This window comes from Pararge aegeria, chromosome 19 (genome assembly GCF_905163445.1).
Source record: "Pararge aegeria chromosome 19, ilParAegt1.1, whole genome shotgun sequence".
Classification (NCBI taxonomy): Eukaryota; Metazoa; Arthropoda; class Insecta; order Lepidoptera; family Nymphalidae; genus Pararge; species Pararge aegeria.
Genome location: NC_053198.1, coordinates 9,735,632 through 9,749,954, shown reverse-complemented (window position 1 = coordinate 9,749,954; position 14,323 = coordinate 9,735,632). Strand labels below are relative to the sequence as shown.

Sequence of the window (14,323 nt, the reverse complement as noted above, 5' to 3'; positions counted from 1 at the left end):
TATCAGAATTGCCAATTTAGTTTAGAGATTTGAAAACCGGATTAACTCCATTATAAAGATAAGTAATAAATAAAGTTAAATGAATACGTAACATTGTTAATAATATAATTAAGAATAACAAAATAATAATTTAATATGGCACATTTATTATTAACAAATAGACAAGGTTAACTCTTAAGTCTTAGTTAACAAGAACGGTCGACGTTCTGAAACACCTTCGTAAAACGTAGGTTGATTTTTTTTCATATTTACACAGCGATTAAAACCGCGCCATGTCACTCGTCTGCGAATTAGCTTATATAGCTTATTAGCTTTTATATTATTTTATTTTTAATCGTTTGTTTGTCTCTCTGTCTGATCTTACCCTGTAACGTAATGTTAAAAGCAGTAACTGTATGGATAATTTTACAATAAAAACTTTTTATAATAAATATAGGATTGGTCAGGCCAGGTTCGTACCAGGGTGGTACTCGTACCTGGTTCATAGGGACTCTTTACTAGTAAAGAGTCCCTTTGAACCAGGAACGAGTATATGCCACGCAGTATCATAATAACGGGTACGAATAATTAAGGATGATCATAATATAAATATTATAATTGTAGGATCTGCTGATAGCGTCCCCTAGGCACTGGCTCGGCAATGCTCACGACCGTCACAAGTCTACTCTCGCCTGTGGCTCGGGTAATACTGACGTAGTAACATTGCTCAGGAACACACGAGACAGTGTAATCACATACACTACAATAACGAGCTAGAAATCCGTGGCCGAAGATAATTATCTACCTACCGTACCCAAGTGTAACAGCAGTCGGGCTTGATAAAAGAAAAGATTATTATTTAGATAGATCTGCACGGCTAGCTTGGGCAGGAGACAATAATCTCCCAGGGGAAAGGATAAAAAATTATCTTCTCCCACAGCTATATCAACTCTCAGGGCATTGGCGCACAAGTGGAAATATTAATGCACGCCTCATAATTTCATTTATTACAATGAAATTGAGATTATTTGTAAATAATAATTAAACTACTTACATCTAAATAAACCGTGAAAAGCAATAGGTTTCTATTCCTAAATACGCCTATAAAAAAAAACCAACTCGATAAGTGAAGTATTTCGCTCTTTATCGTGACCACAAGATACGGGATCGGACGTCCAAGACAGAACTTTTTAAAACAATTTTTTAATCAGTTTAAATAATAAAAAGAGATTTAAAAATATCATGTGTTAAAAATACTGTTTTTTCTCAACATTTGTCTATTTATATTCACTTATAAAAGCAATAAAGAATAAAAAGTGACCTTTTTAAGTTGGAGAATCACTCTGTGTGCGCTAACTGACAGTAATACCCACCTCAACGCTTCGCTTATGAGGCGTGCAATAATATATTTGTAATAACAAACGGGGGTAAACTTCTCCTATTCCATGTTCCCGCGCTAAAATTATTGTCAAAAAATTTGTGTCTTACTATACCATCTAAAATTATATCCCCCGATTATATCCCCAGACAAGAAATGTAATGAACGTGCCCACCTGCTATAGCGCGGGAACATGGAATAGGAGAAGTTTACCCCCGTTTATTGATACACATATGTTATATGGATATCATTTCCACTTGTGCACAGTGCTCTGAGAGTTGATAAAGCTGTGGGAGAAGATCAATTTATATAGTTCCCCGGGGATATAATTGTCTCCTGCCCATGCTAGTCGTGCTGTGTTAGCCCTGAAGGTGGTATAAGTTACATTATTATAAAAGTTCCACATTGCACTAATACTAGCATCATTTGATAAAGCAGTGTTTGCCTTGCAACGCACGGTCTTAGTTTGAGACGAATCACTAATATGAATAACTAATAATTAAGCAAATAAGCCATTTAATTATTACCATAGATAGGTACTTATTAAACGAATAATGGTCAATGAGACACGGGATTATTGTGGCTTGTGAGTCATAATAATACGGCATTCAACATTATCTACTCCACACCTTGAAAGTCGAATAGCGTGTGATTCCGAAAATATCGCAAATAAGTAGTTAAGTTTCCTATAGATAAATATGTGTATCAGCGGTCAGACGTAAACACCGTTACACGGAAATAGGTGTGCCGGTTTATACGAAAATACTTTTTTTATTTACCTTGCAGACCGTAAGAGTACGTCGATAGGTGCGCTATAAATGTAAATAACTGAAACTGGATGTCCGAGCTTTATAAACACGATAAGTGGATTGGTAGGTACCTCCATACTAATTGGCAATTTTTTATTTATTTTGCCGGTTTTAGACTTTAAAATTTTATTTTGATTACCGGCATCATTGATCTGCTCTCTCAAAAATATTCTTTTATAAACTTTTATAGTTGTTACCTGGTTCAGCTTCAGTAATGATCATTAATGATCGTTTTGATACTTTATTCGACCAGAATTTGAGTGTGCAGCCTTCAAATTGGATCTATTTACCTTAGTTACAAACTAGTACAAATATATTACAATAGTAATATATTTGTACGTACGTATTTTTACAAATACGGATTAACATAGTGAAAACGATTTATCAGAGTGCCAAGTGTGAGATTTTCAAACTATATTTATTTATTCGATCGCGTGAAGGGTAATTACGATTTATTTGGCATCGAAAAAGCGCTATCTAGTGACAGTTCGGTTTCCCAGTCTGTCACTAGATGGAGCTTCTTCGATACCAAACTTTCACGCGCTCGAATAAATAAACGTAGGTAGAAAATCAGACTTGGCATTCAGATAACTTATTTTGTGAGCCTCTCGTGCAGGCCTACTTCAATAGTGTGATTCACCACTTCTTCTTCATCATCACCGACTGCTAGGTGGCGTTCGACGGTACCGGATATGCAGTTCAGCCAGCCCCTCTTGAACATTGCTTTTAACACGCGTTTCCGAAACGCGACGAGCAGCATAAATATTAAAAATCCTTGTAACACATTAAATGCGTCTATAATGGCCCTGAAACGTATGTAAACATTTTTATATTAATAGAATAGTAGGTAAACACCAAGATCTTATTTTCTTGTAGCACACGTTATATTATATCGTTTTACTAAACAATTTCGTCAAATACTAGTCTTTTCGTACTTTTAGATATGAAGAAGTTTGTAGTTGGTAAGTATATAGGTCTCCAGTATTTTATCTAGTCATTCGGATTTCAGATACACTTTGCAATATTATTCTAATTGGTTATATTATTTTGTGATGAAATGAAACGTGAGACGAAAATTAAAGCAATTTTAAAGCTACCTTTCGTAATCTCGATAAACAAGTTTTTGTTATTTATACAAAACGACACGCGCATAGTACATACGCTACAAGACGCGTACCTAATAAAGTGACAGGAGTCACATGATTTTAATTTTGCATGCATTGTTAAGGCTGTATCTAATTTCTTTTAGTAAAAACTATAGCAGTGGTATACTCATAAACTATTAGGTTTTTGGTTTCACAGATAAGTCTCAGAGACAGTAAATAATGAAGCCTGTGAACTATTATTTCGGTTTTCGTTTACATGTTGTAAACTGATATGGGAACACAAACACGAAAACTGTTAATGTACTTTTAAACGATGTTAATTTACTCACCAAATAATACTAGGTTTGCATAACGAACTGATCATTTCAAATATCCACGGCAATCCCATAATTATAATCATTCGAACTGTCATAACGAATCTGTAATTATTTAATTTATCATCATCATCATCATATAAACCCATTACTGGGCTTGGGTCGCCCTCCGCAATGAGAAGGATTTGCGGCCGTAGTCCACCACGCTGGCCCAGTGCGAATTGGTGGTATCCACACGCCTTTGAGAACATTATATTTAACTCTCAGGCATGCAGGTTTCCTCACTATGTTTTCCTTCACAGTTAAAGTCGGATTTTTTGCAAACAAAAATTCATAAGTACCTTGATAGGTTTACATAAATTAAACATATTTGAATTTGATTAAAAGTATGATAGGTATTGAACATATATGTATGTATATATGTATTATACGATACATTTTAAGGTATTTTATAAACTTTTTTTATGAAAGTCGACAATATCTATATAACTACTAGCTGTTGCCCGCGACTTCGTCTGCGTTTGATTTAGTTTTTAAAATATTCAGTATCGTTAAGCCTTAAATGAGTATAGTAGTATATATATGTATAACATGTGACTGTCAATTAATTAAAGACAAATAATTTAAAAATTGCGACTATAATTAAAGATCTAAGCTATCCTATCTCTTAAGTTGGAGCAGACTGCTCACGGTGTGCCAATTTAATTTAAAATCGGTTAAGTAGTTTAGGAGTCCATCGCGGACAAACATCGTGACAGGAGATTTATATATATTAAGATGTTATTGTAAAGCGTTGCGCCCCTTTCGTTATTGTTAAGACTTGCGGCGCAGTGGTGTGCGCTGTGGTATTATAGCAGGAGGTCCCGGATTCGATCCCCGACAGGAATAATTTGGAAATTTACAATTTTAATTTTTTATCTGTGAGTGAGTGGCTGGCGGGAAGCTCTTACGCCAAGGCTTGCCATCCTACCTGCAAAACGTGCCGTGAAGCGATTTAGCGTTCGGTTACGACCTTAGATGCGGTCAAAAATAAAAAAAAAACAGAAGTGAAATAAAAAAACTTACTTATATTTAAGCGCCCTCATATGGGAAGATGCAAACGAAAGCCTCCAGAGGTGAAACGAAATGTAAAAAAATATACAGATGTTGGTAAAGATCAGGATCGCCATCACGCTGTACATATAGTGCCACTGTACTCGCATGTCTGGAATTGAACCATTAATTAAAATTTGTGTCTTACTATACCATCTGTAAGCAATACTACTTTAGGATAACCTTATTAGGTTATTTTCTTTGCATCATTCTCTATGTACCTCGATATAGACACTTTAGACAGGTACCTATATTTATGGTACTTACTATAAAACCAGCATGTGTTCAATCCTATGCCAGGCTTGCGATGGTAGCCTGGGAGAAAATTGATAATAGCCATTGCGACTGTCAAAACTGTTGGGCACCCCCAAGCGTACAGTGCGTACCAGATGAAAGCCTTCCAACCGTAGTCACAGATAGTTGGACGTCTGGAAAGAATTTATAATTTTACTGTTCACTCGCAAGTGTGATTTAAAACGTCGTATGTAACGCGTATGGATTGATCATTACATCCTCGGCTTCCTTATAGAACTGTAATATACTATATACCATACTTGTTGCATAATGTACTATAAGTAATCAGATGAGCTTACGTGAATTTTTGTCGGAATATATTTTTATTACATTACTATGTAGCGATTGTCTGCAACCTGACCTGATGGTGAGTGCTGGCGCAGGCTAGGATCGTGGCTAACCTGATAGGATTACGCTAACCAATGCACCCGGGAGTTCTACATTAGAGAATCCTTGACTCCAAGAATAAAGCTCTTTAGTTGTTTTAGTCGCGTCAAGCAAACAAGTTCTTGGTTGGCCGGACTTGTTAAAGTCATCTTATATATTTACCGATATTCGGTAAATATATAAGTTATACCGATATTTGGTAAATATATTCATAGTTTAATTTAGAATTTAGATATATAAGTATTCAAATTAAAATTGAAATGTTTTCAATTGCAGGTTGAAAAATTTGATCTTGTAATAATAATACTTTACAACCTGCCATTCTATGACAAGCAAATTAAAACAGTACTAAATGGCGTTCGCTTGAATATAATATATACTTACCTACGTAAAAATGATTAGTAATAAATTTCTTTGCTTTTAAAAATTAAATATTAGGCATAGGTTGGTGCCTAGGTTTAGCGAAAACTGGCAGTAGTAGCGTATTTGGATTTCCTAAGTATGGCCTTCGGCTTATACTTAGGTGCCGACCCAGTTAAGTTTGTCTAGCTAGAGATTGTTCTGTTCTTTTATGGTAATGACTAATGAGACACTGGATACGTACATATAGGTATAAAGAAGGTACGTACGCCACATGTATCTACGTCACTTATGCACGCATTGTTTGATTTATTACTCGTAAAATTTAACGCGTAAACCTTGAAAGTTATTGCATTGTAAAGCTGTAATTTTTTATATGTAATTAGGTATCCATAAGGACTCCATTTTTATGTTTACTTAGGTAAGTGGAATTTTCATGTGATAGTGCTTGATTCTGATGATGCAACCTGGTTCTTTGCCACAGCGAAGAAAAAGCGATAGGTTTCGAAGCTATGAGATAGTATTCACTAATGCTTAGTTGTGTGGCAATTTCTAGTTCCCATACAAGCGTTTAGGTTATATCTCTGAAGAAGGATATAAGATTTTATTTATTTAAACATCTATATTGCGTAGTAAAGGATAAATTAAAAATACACATAAAAAAATTTAAAACCAAAAGGCTTTAAATTTTTTTATGTGCCTTATCACTAAAAGCCTTATCACTAAAAGTGTTCTCTTCCAGGTAACCTTAACGGTAGGAATATACATGAGAGACGGGAAATCGCAATAACAATAAAACAATAATAAATTTACACACTAAAGTACATACTAATAATACGTTATATAATAAATTATAAAAAGAAATTAATAATAATTAATTATTAATTATTTATTAATATGTATAATATATACAATTATAAATATCTTCTAAGATCTTCACCTAAAGAAATGAAATCGACGGTATAGCCTTTAATCCATAGAAAATGGTTCTGATTTAACTGAAATATCTTACTCAATCGCCCGATGTAATAATAAATCAAATCTAAAAACTTTAGTAGTGCTTTACCTATCTACAGGGATTCATACAGAATACAGAGTACTCACTTCAATCGGTCATCTGAAGATTTTGTATTAGATTGTTTTAATATTGAGTGTTAATCAGTTTTGATTACGAATTAGATGTCATAAACTAAACTACACGTCGAATTGCAACTTCCAATTTTAGGAGTCGTTTCGACCTTCCTTCTTTTTTGAAAAATTGAAGCGTACTAAATCAATTTTCTTGACTACTGCGATTTACGGTGACATTATGAATTATACGCACCGACGCACCGCTCAGCTTTGCGTTATTATAATACTGACCTTAAATTTATGAGAATCTGTATTGATATGGCGTTCGTCCAAAAGAAGCTTGCAATTATAAAGAAGTAAATGAAGAAACCTGAAAAAAAACAAACAATAAAAAAAAAAAAAAAACAATTTAGGCCACATTCCTACTTCATTATCAAAGGGCGTATTTACCGTAGGTCCAATAGGGCCAAGGGCCAAGGGTAAATGTACTTTTTATCCCGGAAACTGCATAGTTCCAATGGGAAAGATGCGTGATTCTATGATAAATAAAATAAATATACCTACTACGACAATACACACATCGCCATCTAGCCCCAAAGTAAGCATAGCTTGTGTTATGGGTACTAAGATAGCTGTTGAATATTTTTAAGAATATATTACGCATTAATACTTATAATATACAGATAAAAACCCAGACACTGTCACAATCATGTTCATCATACAAACATTTTCCAGTATTGGGAATCGAAACCACACAGCCAGTCAGCCTTGGACTCAGAAAGCAGCGACCCTGCTTTCTGAGTCCAAGGCTGTGGTCGTCTCTAAACGTCTCTAAACGACTAAAATCGTTAAAAAGTAAAGAAACCTAGTTTACAAACTATCACATAGATCGAACCAAGTATACGTTATTATATGAGATAGGTAAGTATGGCTTTTTGTTTTACCCATGTTTTATTTTATTTTCTCGTATTCGGCGGTACCTAATTATAACATCACTGAGACTCAATTCCATAGGTAAGGGCGAAGCATATTAATTAAAACGCGCCACAGTTTAGGGGCGTCCATAAATTACGTGAGGTGTTTTTTAAAATTTTCTGTAACTCCCCTCTGGTGAGATGACGTGAGATTTTTAAAAATATGGGTTTTTCTTACGTTAACGCGTTGGATTGTTTTTGTAAAAAGACCAATGTATCAAAATAGTGTAAGTATATTTTTTTGTTTCGTCAGGAAAAAAAATTTGCGTGATATTGGCCGAGACCTCCCCTCTCTCCAGCGTAAGATTAGATTAGATTTGACTCGACCAATCTCCCTCCCTTAAGCATCTCAAGTATTTTATAAACGAACCCTTTCTGACTTCACGCCAAGTAACTATTACACTATAACTGCTTGGTCCGTCAATTATAATTATTAAAAGAAAAACCAAAGAAAACCAGACATTTTAAAAACTATTTTTTACGATAAAAGTTGTACGAATATTACAAGCAACAGCACAGCAGCTTGTGTTCAATTTTTTTTTTCTCTCTTGCGTGAAGTGTGTCTGGAACCATACGTATATAATACGTATGGTGTAATCACTGATCGTATCGATTTCAAATTGTTACAGTGCGGAATGCCTGCGTGTATAAATGAACACATGTGTTAACTGAGCCACTTACCTCGTGCAGCACATAATCCCATATCAGAGAAGGGAAGATTCAATGTCACTACGCCCAGTATGCTCAGTCCAAGCGCTAAACTTCCGCAAAAATTTATTATGCTCTTCCCTTGTAAATCCCTGAAACATGAAATCAATCAGACATCGTTTTTATCTCGATCACCCAGCAGTAGACCTTTTGACTTCACACACACAAAAAGGTCTACTGCCCTTTTTGTGACAGCGCTCGTCCGGGGTAGTACTACCGCAATGCTTATTGCCTCTAATCAGCATCTCTGTGTTCCAGTTTGTAGGGCGTGGTTGCCGATGTAATAACAGACATATCACCACGGCTTAGATTAATGGACTCTGCGCGGCACTATGTAGGATGTGTTACTTACATACCCTGCGAAGTGTTTCCGTATAAAGGCGATGGGTTACCACTTAGCGAACATCAAGTGAACCATTTGCTATTATTATCTTGGTCCGTCAATTATTACTATAAAGAATAGTTCATTTGAGAGTACAAGAACATCAAAGGAGTACTAGCAGTGGCGTGCGTAGGAATTTGGACCAGGGTAAGCATAAAGAAGTAAAATGGCAAAATCCTCCTCCGTTGCCAGTTATATGAAAATTTTAGGGTATGCAGTGCTTTTGTGCATGTATGAAGTGCACGCCACTGAGTAATAGGACACCATAAAAAACATCGCTATAACTTGATTGGGAGAAATCCTTATAATTTCAAAAAATATACTTCAAGATTTGGTATATACTCGTATATAAGCCTAAATATATCAGTGAGCGTACAAGAACATTGAAATATAATTGTAATGACTTCAAACCACTTTTACGCGTATATATCTGTGCATGTTAACTTGGGTGTGAAATATTGTTTAAAAGTTTGAAATCTTGCATAGAAATAACTTGCATACATAATCTTTACAATACTTTTCAATATGATTGAGCCAAAAAGATAACAAATATGGCGGTACTTGCATAGGTTCATTTTATATATAAATATGTATAAAAAATTATCATATGTGTATGTAATTTATCATTCAATTTTTGAATGACGTGCTTAGCGATAGCGTTTTTCTGGAAAAATTAACGCTTTCCACGGAGTTCTAGAAAAAAGCGACAGTAGCGAAAAACTTCGAAGGATACAGCTAATTGTTAATTCTTTTCTGAAAGCAATTACAGTAAGATAAGTGGCTTAATGTAAGTTAAGCCCCATAAGTGTTTATAGGAAAAAAAAGGTTGACTGAAATGAATGAAAGTTTTTGTGGTTTTTTTTTAATTTTCCATTAGCGAACGAATTCGAGCGCAACCGCTTGAAGGTAGGTACCTAAAACAGTTGTAGTGATTTGCTAGGGCAAAAAAAGATTACATGCGACATTTAATTCATTCAGGAATTCATCTATCATACAGTAACGTCGCTGTAATAATAAATTGAAACACATTGTTGAAAATTATACATTGTTATGTCCAAAATCACCTCAGGAATAATATTGAAGAATTTAGGAATCATATCATTTATCATATTCAAAGCAACGTCGCATATGTGATTTCTTCGAGGAGGGAATCAAAATGTTATCTATAGGTAAGTTTTTCTCAGTTATCTGTGAATGATTAGGATTACTCAGCACGGTTTGTTTGTCGCACGTCACAGCCAAATTTAACATAAAGGTTACGTTTAGATATGATGCGAGGAAATCGCCATGCGAAAACCGAGATTGATTCTGTCATCGATCGATTCTCGGTCTTCTAGACTATCGAGTTATCAGGTAGTTATCTTATAGCTGTCGATCGATCGATTGATTGTCGTTGCTTGAGTGGATGTGTTAACACATTGTTGTGGCCCAGACTATTCCAGTCCTCCAAACTCGGGTGTTGGAATTGCGAACGAATACCGGTAAACACAGCATTGGTCGACCCTTAACGTCGTGGAAAGACGACATCAAACGAGTCGTTGGGAGCCACTGGAAACAAGCGGACCAGGATCGTGGATTTTGGAACGCCCTACAAAAGACGTGTCCAGCGCCCATAGCTTGTTGACAAATTAAGCTTTTTTATAGTAATAATTGATGCGGTCCAGCAATAGATGGCCTACCTGAACCATCGACTTTAAACAGAGCAACACTTCACTTGCTGTATGCACAAAATAGGAACACATCTTACAATGTGCCGCCGTAGGTCCATAAACCTGAAACCTAGGTGGTAAGATTTCTGTGCCCGTAATAACACCGGTACTAACAACGCTTCTGTAACACGGTACTGCTGCTTTGCATGTAAATGAGCATGAAGGTACTTTCCCAAACGAGCTCTGTCACTAATAGCTCTAAGTTGCTACTACAACATGTCATTCTAGTCTTTAAATTCAGACCCTTTTTAGCAGTTGGTTATCGCTAGCGTTCGCGTTTAGTATGAAGACGTTAGACGTTTTGAAACATTATAAAAGAAAACCATATTTTTACAGGTTTGCTATCCCTGACCTCGATTTGTACATATTCATTGTACTTCTAATTTGCACCAAACCTTACTGTGTCTGTGATATGCCTCTTTCTTGCCCATCTTATGAAAAAGTAGGCGAGTGCTCAGTTAAGAGACTGATAACTGGTGAACACAAGCAGTGGCGTGCATAGAGGGTATGCACAGGGTATACAGATGATATAAAATGAAGAAAATGTCCAGTATGAGTTATAAAAAACTTAGGTATAGGGATTGTAAGAGTTATAAAAAATCCTATCCTTGAGTATTTATATCTCGTACTGGAGATTTTCTCCATTTAATATCATTTGCATACCCTGTGCATACCCTGTGCACGCAACTGAGCACAACGTTCTATTTTTACAACATAATGCAAAAATAGTAATGATAAACGAGATAGATAAAATGAAACATTTTCTTCTGCATTTTGTGATGGAAGTATAGTTTTCACGGATTGCTATGGCAACAGAAAAAAGGTCGAAGTAATAATAAAACAACGTATAATGGCATGGCAATGTTAATAATGTGTACGTACTGTTTCATATTGCACTTTACGGAACCCTTCGTGGGCGAGTACTACTAACAATTAGCATGTTTTTATAGGTGGATGTGTAAATGGCTTGAAAATAATATTATCTACCTCATTTCAGGGAGCGCACAGTAAACTATCGCAGTCAGGGTCAAGAACACGGCCGACACCAGCATACAGTACCCGAGGATCCGTTGGTCAAAAATTACCTCTTCTACCTCGTCGCACACCACTGCGGATCTCTCATTGGAGTTCAGCGTTCGGTTAGCTATACAAAATCTGTAATTATATTTAATTAAGATTTAAATTTAGTTTTTCAGAAGACGGCTCTTTTGTTCTAATTTTTTTTTTATGAAATTTTGATTTTACTGTAGACTTTACACCTTTTATATTTCATAAAAAACTATCTTTTTATTTCTTAAATAAGCGCTGGCAGCCTAGAGGTTAGAATTTCGGAACTCAGATATTAATCCATGCAACCTTTTAACTTTTCAGAGTTAGGTGCGTTTAAATATAACTTGCTGTAACGGGGAAAGAAAAAATTTTGAGGAAACCAGCATGTCTGTGAGTCCTCCACTCCACAATGTTTTCGTGTGAAGTACCTATAGGTACCAGTCTTCACGTGCGCACTTGGCTAGAGCGTGGTGGGCTATCTTAATCAGAGAAGAGACCTGTGGCTTCTTGTGGGCCGGTAAAGAGTTGATAACGATGTTGATGATATTTCATTACAAGGGACAAACAATTTTTTTTACAATACATCTTAACTGCGGTAAAACATTAATGTTAACATCTATTAATGATTGTGTCAGACGTACAAACTCATAAGCGTTCTGTTTTACTAAAAAATAAACTATTTTTACTCCTTAACGAAATTCTTAACATTTGTGAGGTATGTAACCTATTACTAAAGGCAATCATTCTAAATACTCTTTTAAGTTTAAATTCTCCAAAGTTGAAATGGCCAAAATGAATGCCAACTTTCGTAAAGAGACGCCAAGAAGAATAGCATTAAAGTACTTTTTCCATATATTTAAACCTTGAGTAACCTTAAAAGCGCATGCGCGTTGTACAAAACAGGGAAAAGAGAAAACGTACCGACCTCAAAAAAAAAACACGCCAAAGCATGAAGACTGACTTTTCCAAGTAGTCAAGTAGAGAATACGCCAAATTTTAGCTTGAAGTTTTTTCCTGAAGACCTTAGTTTACCTACTAAAAGTTTGATATCTTGGAAACCTGACACTCCGAAAGACTTTATCTCCTACAATTCAGGTTGGCTTTGTTTCCAGTTATTGTGTTTAACACGGGCAGTGGCGTTCAGAGGGTTAGTGGCCAGGGTATCCATAAAGCAGGTACATGGCATAAAATGGCAAAATTCCCCTCCAATACGAGTTATATAAGATAATTTGGGTACGCAGTGCTTTCGTGCATGTATGAAGTGCACGCCACTGAATACGGGTTTTATGAGTGGCACAGGTTTTGGATAAAAGATAAAATGCAAGACAGCAGGAAAGTAACCCAGGTTCAATAATAATATTCAAACCCGTTTTCGCAGGAACAAGAAACCATTAGTCTCTGCAGAGAAAAAAGATGGTGACTTACGGACTTATGGACAGATAAGACAGATAACGGAGTGGGCATAAGTGCCGTTTTTATTTCGGAAACTAAAAAGGTCAAGCTTGTCTGTTTCGTCAGGATTAATAAAACGAATGCAAGTAAACAGCAACTTTAAAAGGTGTGACTACGGATAACGAAGTCCTGGGCTAGATTTCCGGATCGAGCCAAAAATAGTGTTTTTTTGTCATGCAATTTCCAGTATTAGCTTAGAGTTAGGATATGGCATTTCCCACTCTTATATTAATCGTGGCTCAGGATATTCAAAGCACGCGGTGTTAGGATATTCAATAAGCCCAGTGGTTAGGACTTCGGCTTCATTTCCGGGGGGCCGAATTCAACCTGTAACTTATGTACGTTTTAGGTAATTTAAATATCACTTGCTTCAACGATAAAGAAAACATCATGGGGAAATATGCATGCCTGAGAGTTTTTGAATGCGTGTAATGTTCAAAGGCGTGGAATTTACACCACCGATCCGCGCGATTCTGCCCTTCTCATTGTGGGAGGACCCGTACCCTGTAGTGGGCCGGTAGTGGGTTCATATGACGATAATAATTATATTATACGTTGTGTCGGAAATCATCATCAATATTGCGTTAAATCTGCTAACCTTCATTCGAGAGTTAATTCTTTAAATCTGTGAGATAAAAAAACCTTTGCCCAACTGCTGAGCACGATGAAGAATACTTACTGATCGGCTTCCACTTGTGCTTCTAACGCGAACAACATAATCAGTCTTCCATCATCAGTCACTAAAAATTTGTATTCCGATTGATTAAAATGATACACGACGTCACAGGAAAGTTTAGTTGGAAACGTTACATTGTTGGCCGTGTCTACGCAAAGGTTTTCATTATCTGCCATAACCCCCTGACCAGGTTTACAACAATACGAGTCCTCAGGCTCACAGGATATCAGGCCGAAAGCCGCGAAAAGCAGTAGCACTTTCATCTTAATGAAAATAGAATGGTGAAGATAAATGATTACGCTTGCTTATTTAATAAATATCACTCAAACATAAAACATTTTTTTAACACTTCAGGTTCACACTATTTAAAGAATAAACTTTTCGTCACTTAATAATAATAATATTCGCTGTATACGCCTTGTCGAGGCGCCAGCGCAGTTTGTACTAAAGATACTCGTACTAAATTTTACAGTCGATATACCTACCTATTGTTATGAGCTAGAGTTATGGGATTAGTATTATAATATATACTAGATCAGCTTGAATTGCGTGCGTTTGTTTACATCTGCAATGTTGTTTCAT

At 35.9% G+C, this 14,323-nt stretch overlaps 1 protein-coding gene across 1 annotated transcript; it reads right to left on the bottom strand.

Annotated features, from left to right (window-relative positions):
- Positions 1-1,659: 1,659 nt before the first annotated feature.
- Positions 1,660-14,323, bottom strand: LOC120632172 (G-protein coupled receptor Mth2-like). Its single transcript, XM_039901979.1, has 9 exons — positions 14,305-14,323; positions 13,745-14,045; positions 11,551-11,718; positions 8,446-8,564; positions 7,082-7,160; positions 4,946-5,106; positions 4,652-4,790; positions 3,602-3,691; positions 1,660-2,972 (listed from the first exon to the last, which is right to left on the bottom strand). Exons 1-9 carry the CDS (start codon positions 14,321-14,323, stop codon positions 2,759-2,761), a joined length of 1,290 nt encoding a protein of 429 aa, XP_039757913.1. The 3' UTR covers positions 1,660-2,758.

Bases quoted from the DNA above. Each gene is read 5' to 3' on its own strand.
- LOC120632172 (XM_039901979.1), bottom strand. The intron at 11,719-13,744 runs GTAAGTATTCTT...ATATAATTACAG, and splicing joins GCACAAGTGGAAGCCGATCA to ATTTTGTATAGCTAACCGAA. The intron at 2,973-3,601 runs GTGAGTAAATTA...CATACGTTTCAG, and splicing joins TGCAAACCTAGTATTATTTG to GGCCATTATAGACGCATTTA.